General features: G+C 48.1%; 1 protein-coding gene across 1 annotated transcript in view; it reads left to right on the top strand.

Annotated features, from left to right (window-relative positions):
- The window catches only part of LOC142767305 (neurotrimin-like), a 42052-nt gene extending 24411 nt beyond the window's left edge, over window positions 1-17641 (top strand). Inside the window, exons 9-10 of the mRNA XM_075868755.1 lie at window positions 1224-1307; window positions 14949-17641. Coding sequence (XP_075724870.1) covers window positions 1224-1307; window positions 14949-15073 — 209 coding nt within the window. The 3' untranslated portion in view covers window positions 15074-17641. The remainder of the gene's footprint in view (window positions 1-1223; window positions 1308-14948) is intronic.
- Window positions 17642-22533: the final 4892 nt, after the last annotated feature.

Raw genomic sequence — 22533 nt, forward strand, 5'->3', positions numbered from 1 at the left:
CACTGCTGTTTAGCAATATATATATATATATATATATATATATATATATATATATATATATATATATATATATATATATATATATATATATATATATATATATATATATATATATAATTATGGAAAGAAGTGTATACATAAGGACTCGTGTTTCCGTGTTTTTACACATTAGTGATCAGATCTAACAAACAATAATGCCAAGGAAAGTATAGGGGAAGATATCAGACCGAATTGTAATGTGACTATGAATAAAAAAAAGTGGGTGAAAAGATAACTTGCCATGGGCAGGATCCGAACCTGCGACCTTCGAATGACGCGTTCGATGCTCTATCACTGAGCTACCACGACAGCTATCCCCCCAGCCACTTTATTGGGTTTATATGTAAATTAAACGTGGAAGTGTCAGTCAGCGCCACCAGTAGCCATGGCGGCAAGTGTGGCACACTCTTTTGAGCCTGTCTGGCGTGACCAATAGTCCCTCGTATACAACCTAAAGGCCCTAAGTCTAAGTCTGCCAGTACGAGTATATATATATATATATATATATATATATATATATATATATATATATATATATATATATATATATATATATATATATATATATCTTGAGTTGAGTTGTGCGCATATCCGTTGACGCATACAACATCAGGCTCATAATGACCTCGGAAAGTGTTCTCACGTACGCATCCCGAATGAGAGAGATAATAAGGTTGAGTGAAGTACAGGAAGATTAACCGGATGAAAATTTCTGGTTCATGCCGAGTGAACCCATAACAGAATAAGCTGAATGAATAAGTCAGCGTCAGACCAATAAAATAATTGTTCCTCAGTGCCAAAGATTCAATAAACTGAGTTCAAAAAGAAGAGCTGTTTCAGCTGTATACGGCTGAAACAACAATTTGCCAATAAGACTAAACAAATATGTAGCGGAAAAAATTTGTATACTTTAAACACTGCACACACTAACGAGGACGTCATAAACAAGAAAGGACAGGCGGAGGTCTAAGAACAATAGTATGCGCTGTACGAAACGTAAGGTTCCCGAAAGGATTGTTTTGTTACTCTTTTAAAGTTTTCTGTTCAGCCAAACATTATAATCGTTGCCTCAATAACGTCCGTATCACACTTGGCATAGCCGGCAGTGCATAGCTATAATGTCACGACATGGCGTACAAATAGTAAGAGTAGTTTATGAAATATAACTTCAAAAATTTGCCTAGGGCGCCGAGGAGAGTATTCTACTGAAGAAGAAGGCACTCAAGGGTACCCTCCTCCAAACTTCAATCAGGACTACGAGAGATCCGGTAAGTTCCTTGCAATCTATTGGCTTTTTATTCGCTTTTCTTTCCCTGCCGTCTGAAGGTATTAGTGACGGCTGAGTCCTATAATATCCCTGATACATCTAACTGCCGATCCGAAATTAAATTTTTTTTTTCTAATATTGCCCGACGAAGTGCGTCTTGCACGCGTCGGCACTCGAATACACTGACTCACGAGCTCTCATTTCTTAATGTACCTACTTCGAAATATTCGACAAACCTTCTTTTTATTGGAGGAAGAAAATAAACATGAGAAACAAACAGACTGTGTGCCACGTTAGAATATCACTGTCCCACCGAACACGCCAGGTAAGGTTTTCCTTCTTTAAGCCGAAAGGTGCATGGACATAGCGATCAACGTCACGTGACAGTTATTTAAATGTAGAGGCGTGTATGTGCTAATAAACAGTGTTCTTATTGACAAATCCGAAGCCCATTTTTAGCTTACACGTTTAACGCAGGAAAACATCCCGCCGCAGTTGTCTAGTAGTTACGGCACTCGACTGCTGATCCGCACGTCGAATCTCGGGCTGCGGCGGACGCGTTTTCGGTCGAGGCGGAAATACCTGAGGCCCGTGTGCTTAAATTTAGGTGCACGTTTAAGAACCCCCGGTGATAGAAATTTCCGGAGCCCCCCACTACGCTGTTTCTCATAATCATGGCGTGGTTCCCGGACGTTAAACTTCAATTATTATTATTATTATTATTATTATATTATTATTATATTATTATTATATTATTATTATTATTATTATTATTATTATTATTATTATTATTATTATTATTATTATTATTATTATTATTATTATTATTATTAAGTAAACAGGTGCGTTTAGAGCAGTTAATACCCCCGACAAATTCGTGACCAAAATAGCAATTTTTCCATCTTTTTTTTTCTGCGTGTTTTGTCTGCTTACGAAAGCTCGGGTGACGTGTGCTACATTCGGGCCCCGTCCTTCGACGCGGCCGTCATTCGTACGGCGTAATACATACGTGTTTTATGAAGCCGCGACGACCGAAGCAACGCCTTACGGCTCATGTGTACGTTCCGCTACTCCCCGCACAATGCGCCGCCGTGACCGAGCTATATAGGCCTTGCTCGAGGGCGCATTTACATGCGACGTGTCGTCTCTCTCTCTCCCCTCCTCCTCCTCCTCCCTTCGGAACAAATGGCCTGGCCCGCGTGTTCGTACGAGACTCGGCCCTCGCGTCGCCACTCGTCGTATATACTATACAGTCGTCTTATACGGGCATCGCTCGGGCCGACATTGCAATTTGTGCGAATGGGCGACCATCGCGCACCCGTTGTGGCCGTCCTTTCGTGCGCTCATTTACGGCTGCTCGCATAAAAGGAGAGGCCCTTTACCGCCGCCCCTGTTGCGCATACGCTCGTCTTTTGTGCTTCAGGCGAAAGCCCGGTTTGCTTTTTTTTTTCCTTTCTTTATACTCATCGTTATTGACTGTGTGGCGCAGGAGTGATCGGCCGTACATTTATGGGAATAGCGAGAGAGAGAGAGAGAGAAAGAAAGGGAGAGAGAAAAAGGGAAAGAGAGAGAGAGAGAGAGAGAGAGAGAAAGAGAGAGAGAGAGAGAGAGAGAGAGAGAGAGAGAGAGAGAGAGAGAGAGAGAGAGAGAGAGAGAGAGAGAGAGAGAGAGAGAGAGAGAGAGATTTTGTACAGACAAGGAGTCACCCCGCACGAGAGCTGTCGAAGTCCGCGAGTTCGGTCACTGCCGCTGCGTCCTCAATGCGTCGCGTTTCTTTCCAACGCCTCCGTCGTCGTAATTTTCGTGTTCGTTCTTCTACGTAGTTTATAGGTTATTGTATTTTATTTTATATTCAGTGGCCTTCTGCACCACCTCGTAGTTTTTTCGTACACATTGATGGAATCAATGGCTGTATAGTTCCGCTGCTGAGTTACGAAGTTGCCGGCTTGATTGCCGGCCTCTTCCAGGTGGTGAACAGTAAAAAAAGAAAAAAAAAAGGCGATGCAACACAAGTACACTCGTGCACAGGAATTACGCGTGCACTTTAATAATTACACACACTCAGAGTTTGTTCGAAAGCCCTAAACATCCACAGCACTACTCTGTTATTATTATACATCGCGTTTGTCCAGGGGTGCGCGAAATTTCGTTTAGGTCACTGTTTTCCGCGAGTGGCCTTATGATGGCTATTTGACGTGTCTGAGAAATCGTTGAAACATGAATGTCGTTGGAGCAAATGTTTCGGCATTGGGCTTGCCTCTGTCAGGGCAGCAACCGCATATTTTAGCCGCGTTGTGTAAGCCTATAGTTCACTCTGCCCCGAACTCTCTTTTCGAATATGTTTTCTGAAGTGATATGCGTGATACGTGTTTTTCTTATCATGATGTGATGTGCACTTGTTTTAGTGGGTCGGTCGTATGATATCCTTCATAGGTCATATTGTAAAGAAGAGGAAGTACTCCGGCGCAGAGGCAGCAGCATCGAGTGTGCAGCAGCGGCTCGAGCTCGGAAATTGCGGCTGGTGCATCGCCTTCCAAGCCTTCCAAGCACCAACCTTTCTGCTTAATAAATCTCCTTTATAATTGGTGGAGACGTGCCGGGTACCGTCCCTTACACCTTCCCGCTACCACCCTGGAACTCCGTTCTCGACGGCTACCTTCTGCTATGTCGGACGCCGATCAGCAGACGCTTCCATCTCTTCCGGCCACCTGTCCAGGCAGTGTTCCTCAGCGGGAGCCTCCAATCTTCAGTGGAACAGATGACAACGACGTTGAAGAGTGGCTCTCGACTTTCGAACGGGTGAGCGCTTTAAACAGATGGACGGACGCGGACAAGTTGACACGCGTTTCGTTCTATCTCGCGGGTGTAGCCAGCCTTTGGCTTAGAAACCACCAGGCAGACGTCCGAACGTGGCCGCAATTTAAAACGTCGATTGTAGCAGTCTTCGATCGACCTGCCGTCCGAAAACTTCGTGCCGAGAAACGTTTACGCGCACGCGCACAAGAAACGGGTGAAACCTTCACAAGTTACATAGAGGACGTCGTCGATTTGTGCAGACGCGTGAACGCCGAAATGACGGAAGCTGAAAAATGTAAGCACATCCTCAAAGGGATTGACGACGACGCTTTTGAAATGCTCTTGGCGAAAAGCCCGACCACTGTTAACGACGTAATTAGCCTCTGCCAAAGCTACGATGAATTGCGGAAGCAGCGAGCTCTGACAAGACGTCCTCCAGCGCACGATTTGGCATCGCTGTCTAGTGTGATCAGTGGTCATGACCACGCGTCACTAATAGCCGAAATAAAAGCATTTGTCCGCGAAGAAGTTGCACGACAGCTTTCCTTGGTGCCTTTCACACCAGAAGCTACCACAACTTTACCATCGTCTCTACGTGACGTCATTCAAGGAGAGGTCGCCGAGGCCTTACCAGCTGCTCGCGAGCCTAATCTTGTGGCTGCTCCTCTCACCTACGCCGCGGCTGCAGCCATGCCAACTCGCAAGGCGCCTGCGCCTCCGTTCCAGCCTCGCGCGAGCTATCCCCCAGCTCCAGTTCACTGGACCTGCAAACACCGCCAACCCGTGGCGCACCCTCGATAATCGCCCGATATGTTACGCTTGTCGATACCCCGGACACGTCGCAAGGTATTGTCGCCGCCGGACGCATATCACCAATGAAAACCGCCGTGAGCCTTTCTTCCCGCTTGACTCCAACGCGCGATACGGTTCCTCCACTCCAATGCCAGCCCGCTACCAGGACGACCACCGCCCTCGGCCGGGACGTCTTCGCTCGCCCTCTCCACGCCGCCGCTCGCCTTCTCCTATGCGTCGACGGCCCGCACCTAACGAGGAGGAAAACTAGACGACGCAGTTCCTGAGGCAAGAACTGCGCAAGTTTCGGTTTGCCCAAGTCCTCATTTGTCACCTACCAATGTTATTGATGTGTTCGTCGAAAATATCCCTACTGTCGCTCTTGTAGATACCGGTGCAGCTGTTTCGGTTATAGATGCTGGATTTTGCCGCTCAATTCGTAAGGTTACGACGCCTTTCTCCGGATTATCGCTTCGCACAGCCAGTGCTCAACCTGTTCAACCGACCGCAGTATGTACAGCCCGCGTGACAATTCAGGACGTTCTGTATACGATAGAGTTCGTGGTTCTTTCATCATGCTCCCATAATATTATTTTGGGATGGGACTTTTTGTCGCGTCATAACGCCGTAATCAACTGTGCTAGGGCTGAGGTCGAATTTTGCTCACTGGATGACAAAGCGTCCGTCGACACCCAGTTTGCCGCTAAACTTGTCGTTAGCGATGACACCTACATCCCTCCATGCTCTTTTGCGTTCGTGCCAGTTTCATGCAGCGCCATATCCGACGGCACGGTCTTCTTCACACCATCTCCAATATTCGTCACCCGAAGAGCTCTCCCCCTGCCTTTTGCTGCTCTCGATCTTGTAGAAGGGTCAACCACAATGCCAATTTATAATCATGAGTCGTCGTCTTTATCCCTACTTTGTCGCGAGTGCCTTGGCCACGTCGAGACAATCAGTTCTTCCAGAATTATATCCGTCCCCGATGAGGTGCCTTCTACCTCCGTCTGTGAACTGGCTGTCGTCTCAGCGCCTGACTCAACGTCGGCAAACATATTTCAACCATTCATCGCTGCAGATTTGACATCTTCGCAGCGTTCACAACTCCTCACCATTCTTGAGAGCTACCGCCACTCTTTCGACGTTGAACAAACATCTCTCGGCCGTGCCTTAGCAGTAGAACACCACATCGACACTGGGTCCCACTCACCGCTGCGACAACGACCATATCGCGTGTCCGCTACAGAACGCCGCGTCATTGCTGACCAAGTAGACGACATGCTTCGCAGAGGCGTCATTCGACCTTCACAGAGCCCATGGGCGTCTCCGGTGGTTCTCGTCAAAAAGAAAGACGGTTCTATTCGTTTCTGTGTCGATTTCCGGCGATTGAACAAGATCACGCTGAAGGATGTCTATCCACTACCGCGCATTGACGATGCTTTGGACAGTTTGCAGGGTGCCGAGTTCTTTTCCTCGTTAGACTTGCGGTCAGGCTACTGGCAGGTGCCTATGGCGGAGGCCTATCGCCCCAAAACCGCTTTTGTCACGCCAGACGGCTTATATGAATTCACCGTCATGCCCTTCGGACTTTGCAATGCACCTGCAACGTTCGAACGAATGATGGACAACATCCTGCGTGGACTAAAATGGAAGATATGCTTGTGTTACCTCGATGATATCGTGGTCTTCGCCCCTAACTTTGACACACACTTACGTCGCCTTCAGCACGTCCTTACTTGCTTAACTAACGCCGGTTTGCAATTAAACCTCAAAAAATGTCGATTTGCCATGCGTCAACTGAACATTTTGGGCCACGTTGTTTCCAAGGAAGGCATCCTCCCGGATCCCGAGAAATTGCGAGCTGTTACGGCGTTTCCTAAACCTGCCACCATCAAAGAACTTCGAAGTTTCATCGGCTTGTGTTCGTATTTCCGGCGATTCGTCCGAAACTTCGCGTCTATTATATCACCTCTCACGCAACTTCTCAGCAGCTGTAAAGACCTCTTATCGTGGTTCCCTGCCTGCGACGAGGCTTTCACCACCCTGCGACGGCTTCTTACGACGCCACCCATTCTACGCCATTTCGATCCTGAAGCTCCAACTGAAATCCACACCGACGCCAGTGGTGTAGGCCTGGGTGCTGTGCTCGCACAGCGTAAACCGGAACATCAGGAATACGTCGTGGCATACGCTAGTCGCACACTTACCAAGGCTGAGAGCAACTACAGCGTCACAGAAAAGGAGTGCTTGGCCATTGTGTGGGCCCTTGGAAAGTTTCGCCCATATCTATATGGTCGTTCGTTTGACGTCGTGACCGACCACCACGCGCTGTGCTGGCTTTCGACGTTAAAAGACCCATCTGGCCGCCTCGCTCGTTGGGCGTTGAAAATTCAAGATTACGACATACGCATGGTTTATCGGTCAGGACGGAAGCATGCTGACGCCGACGCCCTTTCCCGTTCCCCCCTGCCCCAGAATGCCACAGCTTACTCCGCTTGCGATTCCACATTGTCATCGCTTGACTTTGACACCATTGCTATCGAACAACGCAATGACCCCTGGACTGCGTCTCTCCTCAATCATCTCTCCGACACTTCTGAACTCCCAAAGACGCGAACGCTTCGGCGCCAAGTTCCACACTTCTCGATACGTGACACGCTTCTCTATCGACGCAACTACGCACCAGAGGGACGCAAGTGGCTGCTCGTCGTTCCATGAACCCTGAGGTCGCAGATTTGTTCCTCTTTTCACGCTGACCCACAATGTGGCCACGCAGGAGTCTTCAAGACCTACGAAAGGCTTCGACATCGCTACTACTGGCGTGGCATGTATACCTTCGTTCGCAACTTCGTCCGCTCTTGTGCCGAATGTCAGCGCCGAAAATCTCCACCACACGCCTCCGCCGGTGAACTGCAGCCTTTACCATGCCCTTCCCGACCCTTCGAACGGGTTGTAATAGATATTTATGGGCCACTTCCATTGACTCCGACTGGCAACAGGTGGATAATAGTTGCTATCGACCACCTAACGCGCTATGCTGAGACCGCTGCTCTTAAAACGGCTACAGCACAGGAGGTTGCCACTTTCCTACTGCGTCATTTTGTGTTGCGTCATGGAGGCCCTCAAGAACTCCTCAGTGACCGCGGCCGCGCCTTCTTGTCCGAGGTCATTGAAAAATTGCTCGCTGAGTGTGCTATTGTACATCGCACATGTACCGCTTACCACCCACAAACCAATGGGGCTACCGAGCGCTTTAATCGTACTCTCGGTGACATGCTATCTATGTATGTGACGCCTGACCACTCTAACTGGGACTTAGTTCTCCCATTCATTACATACGCCTATAATACGGCAACGCAAGCGACAACAGGCTTCTCCCCTTTTTACCTCCTCTACGGCCGTCACCCCTCCCACACCATTGACACCATTTTGCCCTATCGACCAGACGCGTCCGAGTGCCTACCGATCTTGGACGCCGCCAGACACGCAGAAGAATGCCGCCAGTTAGCTCGTCGCTTTACCTGCGATGACCAAAACAGGCAAAAAGCAATTCATGATGCCAAGACCTCAACTCCCGTTTTTCTTCCGGGTTCTCTTGTATGGCTGTCAGTGCCGCATCGCACACCAGGGCTCTCTTCCAAACTTCTGCCAAAGTACGATGGGCCATATCGTATTGTCGAACAAACTTCGCCAGTAAACTACCTCATTGAGCCTCTTACGCCACCATAAGACTTGCGACGTCGCAACCGCGAGGTTGTACACGTCCAGAGGCTCAAGCAATACCACGGTTCAACGCCACCTGCCCAGGACTAAGTCGCCAGGATGGCTCCTTTTTTTCTCCGTGGGGCCATTGTAAAGAAGAGGAAGTACTCCGGCGCAGAGGCAGCAGCATCAAGTGTGCAGCAGCGGCTCGAGCTCGGAAATTGCGGCTGGTGCATCGCCTTCCAAGCCTTCCAAGCACCAACCTTTCTGCTTAATAAATCTCCTTTATAATATTGCTACCTGTAGGCTGCCACAAACCATAGTGCGAATGCGCGTGTGCGCCCGACGAGGAAGATGAGGCTCGCTGGCTGCTCGAGCTCGGAGCCAGACTGGCCAGTGCTGCAACCGCTCTTGCAAATATATTTTTCGAATATATTCGCAATACTTTGTCTCGTTACTCACGTAACATATTTGGTGGAGGTGGAACGATCCCCGTCCTCACCACGCAGCTCCGCAGTGGCCGCATCCTCCAGCTTTCCGCCATGGCTTCCAGTGACAACGCGTCCGCTTCATCATCTGCGGCTTCTCCGACAACCTTTGTCGCCGTCCAAACACCACGTGATCCCGGGACATTTTCTGCGCAACCTGGCCTCGACGTCGACAAATGGCTTCGCCTTTATGAACGGGTCAGTCAAACTCACCGTTGGGACCCTACCATGATGCTCGCTAATGTTCTCTTCTACTTGGACGGAACCCCGCGTGTCTGGTACGAGACAAATGAGTCCGAACTCACCAGCTGGGACACGTTCAAGGAGAAGCTACGTGACATCTTTGGGGACCCGACCGGTCGCCACGCAGCTGCACGACAGGAGCTGGCTACCCGTGTCCAGTCGCCAACTGAATCGTATGTGTCATACATCCAAGAAGTTCTCGCTCTTTGCCGAAAAGTGGACGAGGCGATGTCTGAGGCTGAAAAGGTTGGACACGTTTTGAAGGGGATCGCGGACGACGCCTTCAATTTGCTGGTGTACACTAACGTCTCGACCATCGACCGTGTAATTCAAGAATGCCGCCGTTTCGAAACAGCAAAAAGCCGTCGGGTGCGCCCTCCTTTTTCTCGGTTGCCAAACACGGCGGCTACGTCCACCTGCTCCGATTCTACCGTCACACCGCCCTTTGAGCAGAGTGTAACGCGTATCGTTCGACGGGAACTTGAAGCAGCAAGTCCAGCGCCGCTTCAGCCCACTTCTTTCGAACATACGATACCGACAACCCCCGCGATCTCCGTTATTCAGGCGGTCGTACGACAAGAATTCGCCAACCGCGGGTTCCCTGATGCTTGCCCCATCTCTTGCCCCTCCTCCAGACCAATTCCCACTAATGCACCTCGACGTGACCCATTTGTTGCTCCACGATCTCGCAACCCGGCGGAATGGCGAACTCCTGACGACAAACCGATCTGCTTCCGGTGCCACCGCGTTGGACATGTCTCCCGCTACTGCCGTGCCTCCTGGACGCCGCCACATAGGAGCCAGTTTTTCGCACCTTATAGCCCATATGAAGATCTTCGCCGGTATTCGTCCAGCCGTACCGCCCCTGCTTTCGACACGTCTAACAGCCGCCTTCCTGCTCGTTCTCCGTCCCCTCAACGCCGTCGTTCCCCGTCGCCCCAGCCACGCCGCCATCACTCGCCGCCTAACTTTTCATCGTACCCGACGGAAAACTAGACAGTGCAGCCCCTGGAGGTAGTGCTGCATCATCCCTGTCTGAACCAAACCCTCCATTGACGCTTCATACGAACAAAAATCTTGTCGATGTACACGTGGACGGTATTTCTCTGTCGGCACTAGTCGATACTGGCGCTCATGTGTCCATAATCAGCGTTCATCTTTGTCGCCGCTTAAGAAAAGTACTCACGCCCCCTGCTACCGAAGCTGTACGTGTGGCCGATGGCGGCACTGTTCCTGTCATTGGCATGTGTACGGCTCGCATACGCATCGCCGACCGTTACATCCCTGTTCTATTCACGGTGCTCCAGAATTGTCCTCATGACCTCATCTTAGGGATGGACTTCCTGTCGACCCATTCTGCTCTCATCGACTGTTCCGCTGGTACTCTTTGCTTAGACCTTCCTCTTCAGCCGGATATTCACCCTGAACCTCAACACGGCCTTTCTGCCACAGACTTCCTCCGCTTACCGCCTAAAGCCCTCACATTCACCGAATTTGCCACGACCTCACCCGTATTGGATGGGAATTACATCGTCACGCCGATTCCTGATGTCCTACTGGCACGTGACGTCACCGTCCCTCACTGCATCGTAACTGTAGCCTCCAACCGGACCCGTCTACCCGTCATAAATTTCGGCTTCACAAAGCAAGTCCTCCCTGAAGGCATCCTAATTGCCACGTTGCGGTCCTTAGCCGATGATCACGTCACCACTTTCGCAGCCGACGCATGCCCCAATTTTCCTTGTCGCCCACTCGATGCCACATGCCTCGACATGTCAATACGTCCCATGATCGACCCTGACCTTCCCCCAGCGCAATCAGCCGCTCTCGCACGCCTTCTAGCTTCCTACCGTGACATCTTCGACCTTGACGACCGCCCACTCGGCCAAACTTCTCTTGTAAAGCACCGCATCAACACCGGTGATGCTGCTCCCATTCACCGTCGACCGTATCGCGTGTCCGCGTCGGAGCGCCAGATTATTCAAGCTGAAGTGAATAAGATGTTAACTAAAGGCATTATTGAGCCCTCATCAAGCCCATGGGCGTCACCCGTCGTCCTGGTTAAAAAGAAGGACAACACATGGCGTTTTTGCATCGATTACCGGCATCTAAATCGAATCACCAAAAAGGACGTGTATCCTTTACCACGTATTGATGACGCCCTCGATTGTCTCCACGGCGCACGCTACTTTTCATCCATCGACCTTCGTTCTGGTTATTGGCAGATTGCCGTAGACGAGAAAGACCAAGAAAAGACCGCCTTCATCACTCCAGATGGCCTATACCAATTCAAGGTTATGCCCTTCGGTCTATGCAATGCCCCCGCCACGTTCGAACGTATGATGGACTCTCTGCTACACGGGTTCAAATGGTCAACATGCCTGTGTTACCTAGACGACGTCCTCGTATTTGCACCTACGTTTGAGACCCACCTTGAGCGTCTGTCGGCCATTCTCGACGTCTTCCGCAAAGCTGGCCTCCAGTTGAACTCCTCGAAGTGTCACTTCGGCCGCCGACAGATTACCGTGCTGGGCCACCTTGTCGATGCTTCTGGTGTGAGACCGGACCCTGAGAAAATTCGTGCCGTCACGAGTTTCCCAGTACCCCAATCCGCCAAAGATGTCCGGAGCTTTGTGGGACTTTGCTCCTACTTTAGGCGGTTCGTGAAAGATTTTGCGGCAATCGCCCAACCACTTACCGATCTTTTGAAGAAAGGCGTTCCATTTTCGTGGGGGTCCACTCAAGCTGCCGCCTTCTCTCACCTCATAACACTTTTGACGACGCCCCCTATCCTCGCCCACTTTGACCCATCTGCCCGAACTGAGGTCCGAACTGATGCCAGTGGTCACGGTATCGGAGCCGTTCTCGCCCAATGCCAACAGGGACACGACCGCGTTATCGCGTATGCTAGCCGCCTCCTTACACCTGCAGAGCGTAACTATTCGATCACGGAGCGAGAATGCCTTGCTCTTGTCTGGGCGGTCTCAAAATTCCGTCCATATTTATATGGCACTCACTTTTCCGTCGTCACCGACCACCACGCGCTCTGCTGGCTTTCATCCTTAAGAGATCCTACAGGTCGACTTGGTCGCTGGGCTCTGCGACTGCAAGAATACACCTTTTCTGTGATATACAAGTCTGGACGCCTGCACCAGGACGCCGATTGCCTTTCTCGCTATCCAGTTGATCCATCGGCCACCATACCTGACAACGACGCCTGCGTGTGCTCCGTTTCTCAACTGAACCACATAGCCGACGAGCAACGCCGTGATGCAGCCCTACGAGCTATCATTGAGCGCCTCGACTCCTCCCCATCGAACCGATCCTATCGCTCGTTCGTACTCCAGAATGGCACATTATACCGGCATAACTTCCATCCAGACGGCCCATCTCTGCTGCTTGCCATACCCAAACACCTCCGCTTGGCTGTACTCCACGAACTTCATGACGTTCCTACTGCCGGTCACCTGGGTGTGTCCCGCACATACGACCGGATTCGCCGTCGCTTCTATTGGCCAGGTCTGGCACGGTCCGTCAGAAGATACGTCGCGGCGTGTGAGGAATGTCAGCGCCGCAAAACACCATCGACGCTTCCGGCTGGGCGCCTTCAACCACTCGATATTTCTACGGAACCTTTCTTTCGCGTCGGCTTGGACTTACTCGGCCCTTTTCCTCTGTCTTCTGCTGGCAACAGGTGGATAGCTGTGGCCACAGACTACGCCACACGCTACGCAATCACACGCGCCCTTCCAACAAGTTGCGCCACTGACGTCGCCGATTTTCTTCTACACGACGTGATCTTGCAACATGGTGCTCCACGCCAGCTGCTCACGGACCGAGGCCGCACATTTCTATCGAAAGTCATAGCGGACATCCTACGCTCTTGTGCAACACGCCACAAGCTCACTACGTCGTACCATCCGCAAACAAATGGCCTCACAGAACGCCTGAACCGAACCCTAACTGACATGCTTGCAAAGTACGTTTCCTCAGATCACTCTGACTGGGACATCGCTTTACCATACGTGACATTTGCCTACAATTCTTCGCGCCACGACACGGCTGGTTACTCCCCTTTTTTCTTGCTGTTCGGCCGCGAACCCACATTACCCCTCGATACGACGATTCCGTTACCAGCAGCTCCAACTTCACAATATGCTCTGGACGCCATCAGCCGGGCCGCCCACGCACGCGAAACCGCTCGTGCTCGCCTTCTGACCTCCCAAGCAAACCAACGGCGTCGGTACGACCAACGACACCGCGATGTGCACTTTTCGCCCGGTTCGTTGGTTCTGCTGTGGTCTCCGACCAGGCACGTTGGCCTGTCTGACAAGCTGCTCTCTCGGTACACAGGGCCCTACAGAGTGCTTCGTGAGGTGACTCCCGTCACTTATGAAATCACTCCTGCTGCCTCGCCGTCTTCATCCACCCCTAGGGCCACCGACATCGTACACGTCGCACGTCTGAAGCAGTACCACTCGCCCAATGATCTTGACATCTAGATGCGCCGAGACGGCGCCTTTGCCGACGGGGGTTATGCTACCTGTAGGCTGCCACAAACCATAGTGCGAATGCGCGTGTGCGCCCGACGAGGAAGATGAGGCTCGCTGGCTGCTCGAGCTCGGAGCCAGACTGGCCAGTGCTGCAACCGCTCTTGCAAATATATTTTTCGAATATATTCGCAATACTTTGTCTCGTTACTCACGTAACAATATTTTCATCTCTCTCTCTCTGTGTATCATATATTTGGTATGCGTCCACTGCTTCTTGAGTTGCCCACAAACTATAATGCCCTCGCGGAGCCGCAGGCACTTGTACAAATAAATAAAACAATAGATGTACCCCAGAGGTCTCTCCATGCCAAGAAAAGTCTGCACAGAAATGTGCGGGGCAACGGTCGTCATTCAACCACCTGTGTAATTCATGGCGCTATACTATGCTGAACTACAGGAGTTTCGAGGGCTTGTAATATCGAAGTGTAAGCGTCTCTAGCACATAGCATAGTGATGGTGCCGCACAACCATTGACTGCAATCGGAGATATGAACAAAAGGTACCTTTTGAGAAGATGAAACCTTGAACTCTGCAACGACGCCTCATTTAAGAATAAAACGTGAATGAATAATATGGAGATAATTGACGCCTTAGCGTTTCATTATTACCATGCTATTTAAGTAATAATGATGTGTCAATAGGGCTACACCTTACTCAACCTGCTCCTACGTGGATGACTGGGGAACAAGACCCCATCATGCTGGTTCCAGTACAAAATATACTTGATCTTGCTAGCGCAGGGTATTTATATTCACGATTTTCTTAATTTTTTATTGAAATAATAAATGAATGAAATAGTTGTCATCATTACTTGGCAACGTCTACTCTTTTCCCTTGGTTGTTACAATATAAAGAAAACAAGAAACAAATATATTTTATGCTTGGTTGAGTGGGTGCGAATATTATAGCAATAATAATTCTCATGATGGTTTCTCAGTTACTTTTTTTTTCTAACGGTACAACGTAGCATTGATTGTTCCGATCACGTAGATGGAAAATGTGTGTGATCTTTTGATGTCAGCAACATTACGACTTGTGTTTTGTTTGTTTTTTTTTCTCTTCCTACAGCGGACAAAGACAGCGCGCGACCATCGCCAGGTCACAACTCAGCCCCGCAAAGTCGTGCCACGTCTTCCGCAGTTGTCCTCCTGGTCGCAGTTTGCGCCTTGCTGCTTCGCGCCCATGGCGTCTGATCACCGCTTTCAACGGCAACCGCCTGCAATCAAGAACCACGCGTGTATTGCTTCCAGGCGCTGCGCGTAGCCAATGTGAACAAAAAGAAAAAAAAACTGAACGATGGAACGCGTTGCGAGGAACAGTCGCTTCTTTCTGTTCATTCGCACCCGCCATCAGCTTGGCTCGAGCTCAAAATGAGGAAGACAAAAAAAAACCAAACTCAGAAAATGACCGGAACTATCACCGTTAAACGTGCGACCTCTTTGCGAAAGAACTGATGGATGCTCAGTGCATGTTGACAACGGTACCTTCGGTGCTCCTCGCATCTCAACAAGTGTCGCCGCGGGAGGACTCTGCAACCAACCGAGTTGTGAAAAGGCTCCTGCGCCAAAACAAAAATGAAGAGGACGACAAGTACGGTTGGTCTGCTCGAGTGACGTGCTGGTACACCTGTGCCGCCTATAAACCCGACTTCTCCTCCTTCTACTACTCCTCAAATATTCCTTCTCACTCCCTTCCTCTGCAGTGTAAACAAGTGTAAACGACGTGCCAACTGATGCCGACTCAAAGGAAAAGAACAAAGCATGTTGTAACTGAGTAGTTGTTTTGTTTGTTTTTTGTGAAATGGCGAACGCTTTGGTAGAACTGCACCGCTGTTTAGCTAGTTATGCTGGAGTGTGTAAACTCGAAAGCTGCTGTTGTAGCTGCCTTAGTTTCGAGCTAAAGGATAAAAAAAATCGCGGATATCACACGCACTTAAAAAGAAGTCCGAACTAAATGGTTTGTTTAATATACATGCGTTTATCTATTATCATATCTTTATAATACGACGATGTTATCAAAAGCTAGAGAGATCAACCAAAACAGCCCAATTTATTTTACATTATATGTTAGTAAGCGGAGATTACATTTAATAATTGCACGTTTTATGAGAATTTATCTGCAGGAGGCTGTACCGTCGAACAAAAAAAATATTGCAACATTATCGCTATTACGCTGCATTCAACGAACTTTGAAGATTATGACGCAGCAAGGTCGCACAGTTTTGGCTCCAAATATGCTGTAATCAACATCTCTTGTCTCCTGCTATCCGATCTCAAAAACGCAGTACATGGCCATAATAATCGATAGGCGTAAGACCTACCATTTGTAGGCGTACGGGTCATAATCTATAGTACGAACATCGTACGGCAGCAGCTTTCGACTTTCTTTCGTGTGACCGTGTGCTTTTGTTTTTATGAAAGAGGGTAAGAATAGATTTTTGCGCTCTCAAAGCTCTGACAGTCTTTGTTGAAAGATTAAACAGTGTCCTTGGCCAGCCTGAGCGTGCGCATGCACATACCTCCTGAAACTGTAATTGTTTCAAAGAGCTGAAAGTATACTGTCTTCTCCGAACTTCGCATCGCCAGGCTTTCCATAGAATCTCAGCTGCAGAGACCAGTGGAATATCTCAGTTGCAGAGAGACTCCCGAACTTCTCAGAAAGACTGTACCTGCTCAGAAAGATGTCGCAGAAGCTTCGCTATAAAACTGCTCTGATGGGTTCAGGTTCTTCTTTTCTGTATAGTTATACAGAAGTCACACGAGTTGATTGCGCTATTTTGGTTACGACACATCGCGCAAGCAGTTTCCTTTGTTATTCTGAAAAGGCTTGATCTTCTCAGGTCCTCGTCTTTAAGAGGCTCAATTTTAAACGGGATGCTGGAACGTGGTGGTACTTAAAACGCACTAGCAAATGGCCACATAGAATTTCTGTAGTATGACAGACGTACAATGCATTTTAGCTTCAGCGAACCACCGCTTGTACATGCAGCCGAATTGCGTCATTGCAGGCAGCTGTAGACATCTACATCGTGCATCACTGATACTATGGTGCAATCTGCTTTTAAACGTGGTCCCAAAGAACCGACTTATCAGCCGGCTCTATGGAGCTAGATAGCATGAACCTTGTATACAATGCCGAATTTGAAGCCAATGCGCTTGTGTTTAGTTGCAGACACAACTTTTTATTATTGTTGAACGACAAAAAAAAATAACGCTTCTTACTGAGGCAGCCGGTGTTTAGTTTTTGTTCACTCACACAGGTATAAATATATTACGTGCTTTTGTGTTTTTGTACTATCAACAGCAAAAATTTGCGGGGCGCGAAATGTTTGATAAAGCTAAATTCCCGCTTTTTCTGTGAGTGTAATTTATGAATAAGTGTTCCATACTGCACTTAGCATTCCGACCTATACAGCCGCCAGTTTCATTACAATTGTTAAGCAGTGATATAGCAGAAATTTGCATTTCTTGTGGATTCAACGTCACGCAAACATTTGCTGTTGATATCCCACACTGAAGTTGAATTGTCTTGCGACAAAACTTTCTTCTTTATTCTCACTTTGACAATGCTGTCATAAAAAAATTAACTTACATTAAATACAGAGAGCTCTTGTTTTCACATAAGCCACTTCTTTTTCTTCAGTGTCGTTTTTCTTCCTGCTCACTCGACTTACGAACAAGCAGCTTCTCCATATTTACTGCTTGGGTGACTATAACGAGCTTTCGAAGAAATAAAGTTGTACAGTACGTGGAGCTCAACAATCTTTTGTCTACGTCATTGAACGAACGTCAAACACCTGCACAGTGAACACAATGAGCAGCACGTAATGCGTTGCCATTAGTCGAAAATGCCCGCAAAATTCTTTGCTTTCTGTATTTGACATATCTCTCTTTGTCTACATGCGTCACACAAAATGCATTCTCTCCTCACACGGAATATGTGCTAATCCCAAAACGACGACCAATGTCGTGAGATGTCACGTTTCAAAACAAACGGCGCATGTTCTGGGGCATCGTTGGCACATGCTCTTAGGGTATTGATTGATTGATTGATTGATTGATTGATTGATTGATTGATTGATTGATATGTGGGATTTGACGTTCGCAAAACCACCATATGATTATGAGAGACGCCGTAGTGAAAGGTTCCGGAAATTTTAACCACCTGGAGTTCTTTATCGTGCGCCCAAATCTAAGCACACGGGCCTACGGCATTTCCGCCTCCATCGGAAATGCAGTCGCCGCAGCCAAGATTCGATTCCACGACCTGCGGATCAGCAGCCGAGTACCTTAGCCACAAGACACTCGACGCTCTAAGGGCATGGGCGTGCTCTTAATAATGTACTATTCTGTGGTGATGGTGGAAAACATTTCTGTAGACTATGTAGAAGCCCTAGGGTCTACTCCTCCTAGAGTTTGTACCGGGGCGGCCTTGAGGGCCGGCCGCTGTACAAACTCTTGGAGGAGTGCCCAGGGACTCCTGTGGCTTCCACGGCGGATGCCCCGCCGCGGTGGTCTAGTGGCTAAGGTACTCGGCTGCTGACCCGCAGGTCGCGGGTTCGAATCCCGGCTGCGGCGGCTGCGTTTCCGATGGAGGCGGAAATGTTGTAGGCCCGTGTGCTCAGATTTGGGTGCACGTTAAAGAACCCCAAGTGGCCGAAATTTCCGGAGCCCTCCACTACGGCGTCTCTCATAATCATATGGTGGGTTTGGGACGTTAAACCCCACATATCAATCAATCCACGGTGGCACGCGCCCTTGTCACGATGGCTTTCACCATCCAAGGTCGAGCAATTAGATGATGGACGCTCTGGGCACACCTGCCAATCATAGAGTACATCGTTTAAAAAACGCGCGTATAAAGCGTCTACGAAAACTGAGGGAGGACCCTCTCCTTTTGTCCTAAAACAGTCCAAGATTTGTATTGCAAAGGTTCTCCGAACGTGATGGCGTCAATTAACTCGTGTCGCAGAGATTCTGGAGTCTGCATTGGTGTAGGTGGCTGTGAGCGAGAAATCGGATGGATGCACGTAACAAAGTAATCTGCAGCGTGGCACTCAGCAGTTCATTACGGAGCCACGCTAATTAGTGTTTGCAACACCTTATGAGGAAAAATAAAACTTATACAATCGTTATTTAGTTCGAATAGCAGCCGACTCCCGAGTGCGTAGTCTTCGCAAAACCAAGCTAAACATACATTTCGCTGGTGTTAACATGTTTTTTAAATGTTAAAGCTTAGCCAACACTGTTTTATTGATATCTGGTTGCTCTACCATATCCAAATTGTTTATATTCCTTCAACGTTGCTCATCGGCCCGAAACAAGGAAGATTAAAAATGGTTGCTAATATACACGTAATCAACGACAATATACGACGCACCTCCCCCCCCCCTCCCCTGTGTTTACTCTGTTACTACACATAGACTTCATCTATGTATAAACGAAGTCTATGTATCTATATACATAGACTTCGTCTACATAGACTTTTTCGCTGAACAAAACGCCGCAACTTCAACTCCCAGTTGCGGTAAAGGCATTCGCGTGGGTGCACTGAGTTCACAAACCCTCGTACCCATCGCTATTGTGCGCGTTCTAAGCTCGGGTGTTGCACTGAAACATTTACCCTCCTAACTAACTAACTAACTAACTAACTAACTAACTAACTAACTAACTAACAGACAAATTGCAAACTACATAAATTCTAAACACAAATATTCAAACGAATAGTTTTAGCCATCTCGACATGGTATGGTAACATCTGGCCAAAATCACTCAACATAGACGATTCCTACATTATACGCTAAAAAGGCTAGCCTGCCTGCATACCGACATGCATGCGACTCAAGTAACGCATCTAATAAGTGAAAAGAATGGTGAGACCCACGCTCTACGAACGTACACTCACAGACTGAGAAATGGACAGAAGTACTCAGAACAATGGTAATTAATTGCGCGAATGCGCAGCGCGCCTCACTTAACAATGAAAAAGCATTGCATTGTACCAAAATTCACCTATGGCTTTTAAATTCATAACTGCTAGAGCTTCGTGCTATCCAAGTTTCAACTTCGGTAGCTGTCACATTAATTATCTAGCAGTAAGTATGTCACGTATTCGTATTGCAAGCCAGTAAAATGCTCCTAATAATATTGTAGGCACGAGACACTCAAAATAGTTGAAAGAAAACTATATTACGTATGTATGCTATGACACAAGAGCGCTTCATTGTTTAGTTAAGCGATGAGGTGATTTTTCTTTCACTATGACTTCCGAGTGTTCGTTTCATGAAGTGGAAAAGAGGAGAACACTTTCAAATGAGTGCTATAGAGGCCCGCCTCGCGTCTACGCACACTGCGGTTCTCTATAACAAAAACTACACATAAAGTGGCGCACTATGAAGCAGTGCACATGCACATAATATGCAAATCTAACAAACATATCGAGCCTCTGTTTCACGCTACTTACTAAGAAAAAGAAAAACTAGGAAGAAGTTTACACTAGCCGTCTAAAGCTCAAGAAACAGCAAAGCTGGTCGATTTAGGGGCTTAACGCGGCCTTCTTGGCTAATGTTGAGCCCTATCTTGGGCACTGATGCGGACATTGCGTTGGTCGTGCACTGTTCGCGCCCCTCGTGGCAAACTCGGCGCGGCGGCTGCGTGGACTGCCTTTCCCGCGTATTGTAGAACGTCCCTTCACTTGAGAAAGCCTTCACTTCACCTTCACTTGAGAAAGCCTTCACCTTCACTTGAGAAAGCCGATGGAAGCGCCCTTTCTAGGTACGGCATGTCACTGCATATCAGCGATAATGCGGTGTGATTCTCGATCAGTGCAGCGTCAATTTCAGCCGAGCAGCGGCGCAGTGCTCAACTGTGTCAAGTGAAGGGTGAAAGTCGAGTCGAGTATTGTTTGTGAATACGGGGGTTAGTCTGTGGACGTGGTTGGCGGCAGCTGTTTCTCAGCCACACTAAAAGACATTCGAACTGATGGCCTTGCAGCCTTTCCCATCTCAGTTAACTTGCTACAGAGCCCTCATTTTTCAATGGAAAGGCAAAAAATGTTTGAAATAACCGTAGACGAAGAAGGGCAGACAACTGCTATAAAACAAAAAGCAGTGCAGTTGTCATACTTTTTTTTGGTCTTGTGTTTTGGTTAAATGTTTCATGGTGTTTCTTTCCCTGTTGCAACCATGAACCAACTAGCCTAAGCCTTCACCCGCACGGCATGTGCCACGTCAGCGTCGTTCTGCGCATGCGCGTGGTCCTCGCTGCTTGCTGTGCGCAGCGCGAGTCACGCAATCACGTGTTCTCTCTAACATTGGACCGACCTCTATATGCTATGGTGATGTCTAAAATTTTCTTTTGTACTGGTATGGACAAAAAAATGTGCATCAGTGAGCTTCATCTGATTGTGGAATAATTGAAAAACAATTCAAGTGTCTTAATATTCGTTCATCATGCGTGTTGTTTTATGACGCAAGGACCAATTGATGGCCGAAGAGCGCCAGGTCAGACGATCTTAATATTTGTTCAATGTACCAAAATTTATAGACTCGTCAGCTTTCCTACCGAAAGTTTAGTAGGAGGACATTGCCGATGATATTTAGTTTAGATGAACCCAGCACCAAGTCATTGTACCCTCACCAGTATACTGCAGTTCAAGTGCGTCTAAAGTCCGCGTACGATTTCAGAGTATTCAATAACTGGCCTAACTAAGCCGTTGTAAGCTATGCACTATAATAATGAGGGTAGGGGAGCTACGATAATGATAAATAAACTAATCGTACCATGCGTCCGTTCGCTCTGTATTTAAGCGCTCCAAACACAGCCTCTTCTATTGTTAGAGATCGCAATAATTTTACAGCAGAGCTTTTACGCCCTCTGTTAGTGCGTTTCGCGACGTAGATAAGAAACATTCATCATCATACCAGCACTCACTCTGTCATCTTCTTCATGTTCTGCTTCGTTACCCGAAGACTAGCGGTGGGCGCACCCTCTACCACTGCGCTGATTTGTCCGGCGTGGAAGAGAATAACTCGGACGTGCGGGAAGAGGAGTAGCAACTGAGAAAGTAGATATACATGATTAGATAGTAAAGGAAAAATAAATATAGAAAGACAGACAACGACATTTACAAAGAGAGGAATAGATAAAAAAGAACATACAAAAAGAGTGGGGAAAAGATCATAACTTAAAGAGAAAGGAAAGAATACATAGAAAGAAATGAAGAAGAAAGAAAGAAGTATAGAGAAAGATCTTGAAAGAAAGAGTAAGCGGGATGTATAGAGACAGACAGGAAGGCAAGAAATTAAACAGGGAATAGAAAACCCGAGAAAAAAATAATGAAAAAAAGAACATAAAAATACTCTTCTATTTTTTTAGCTACTTGGTACTGTTATTTACAAGCAATGCCCAATGAAAGCCGGTCGACACCTAACCAATACTGGTAATTTACAACGTGATCACGTGAAACGGTCGAATGACGACGAGCTCTACTGTGCCCCAACCTTGCGAAACTCAGTGCAAGCTGCACAATTAAGTTTAACCTGAAAGTGTTTCATGGCGGGGTCTATCAAGATTTCAATGACGTACTTCCGTCACGGAAATGAAGTACTCCTTATTGACCATGGCTTCCAAGATTCGTCGCTGTGGTATCATTC

The sequence above is a fragment of the Rhipicephalus microplus genome, chromosome 1, assembly GCF_043290135.1.
Source record: "Rhipicephalus microplus isolate Deutch F79 chromosome 1, USDA_Rmic, whole genome shotgun sequence".
Taxonomy (NCBI): Eukaryota; Metazoa; Arthropoda; class Arachnida; order Ixodida; family Ixodidae; genus Rhipicephalus; species Rhipicephalus microplus.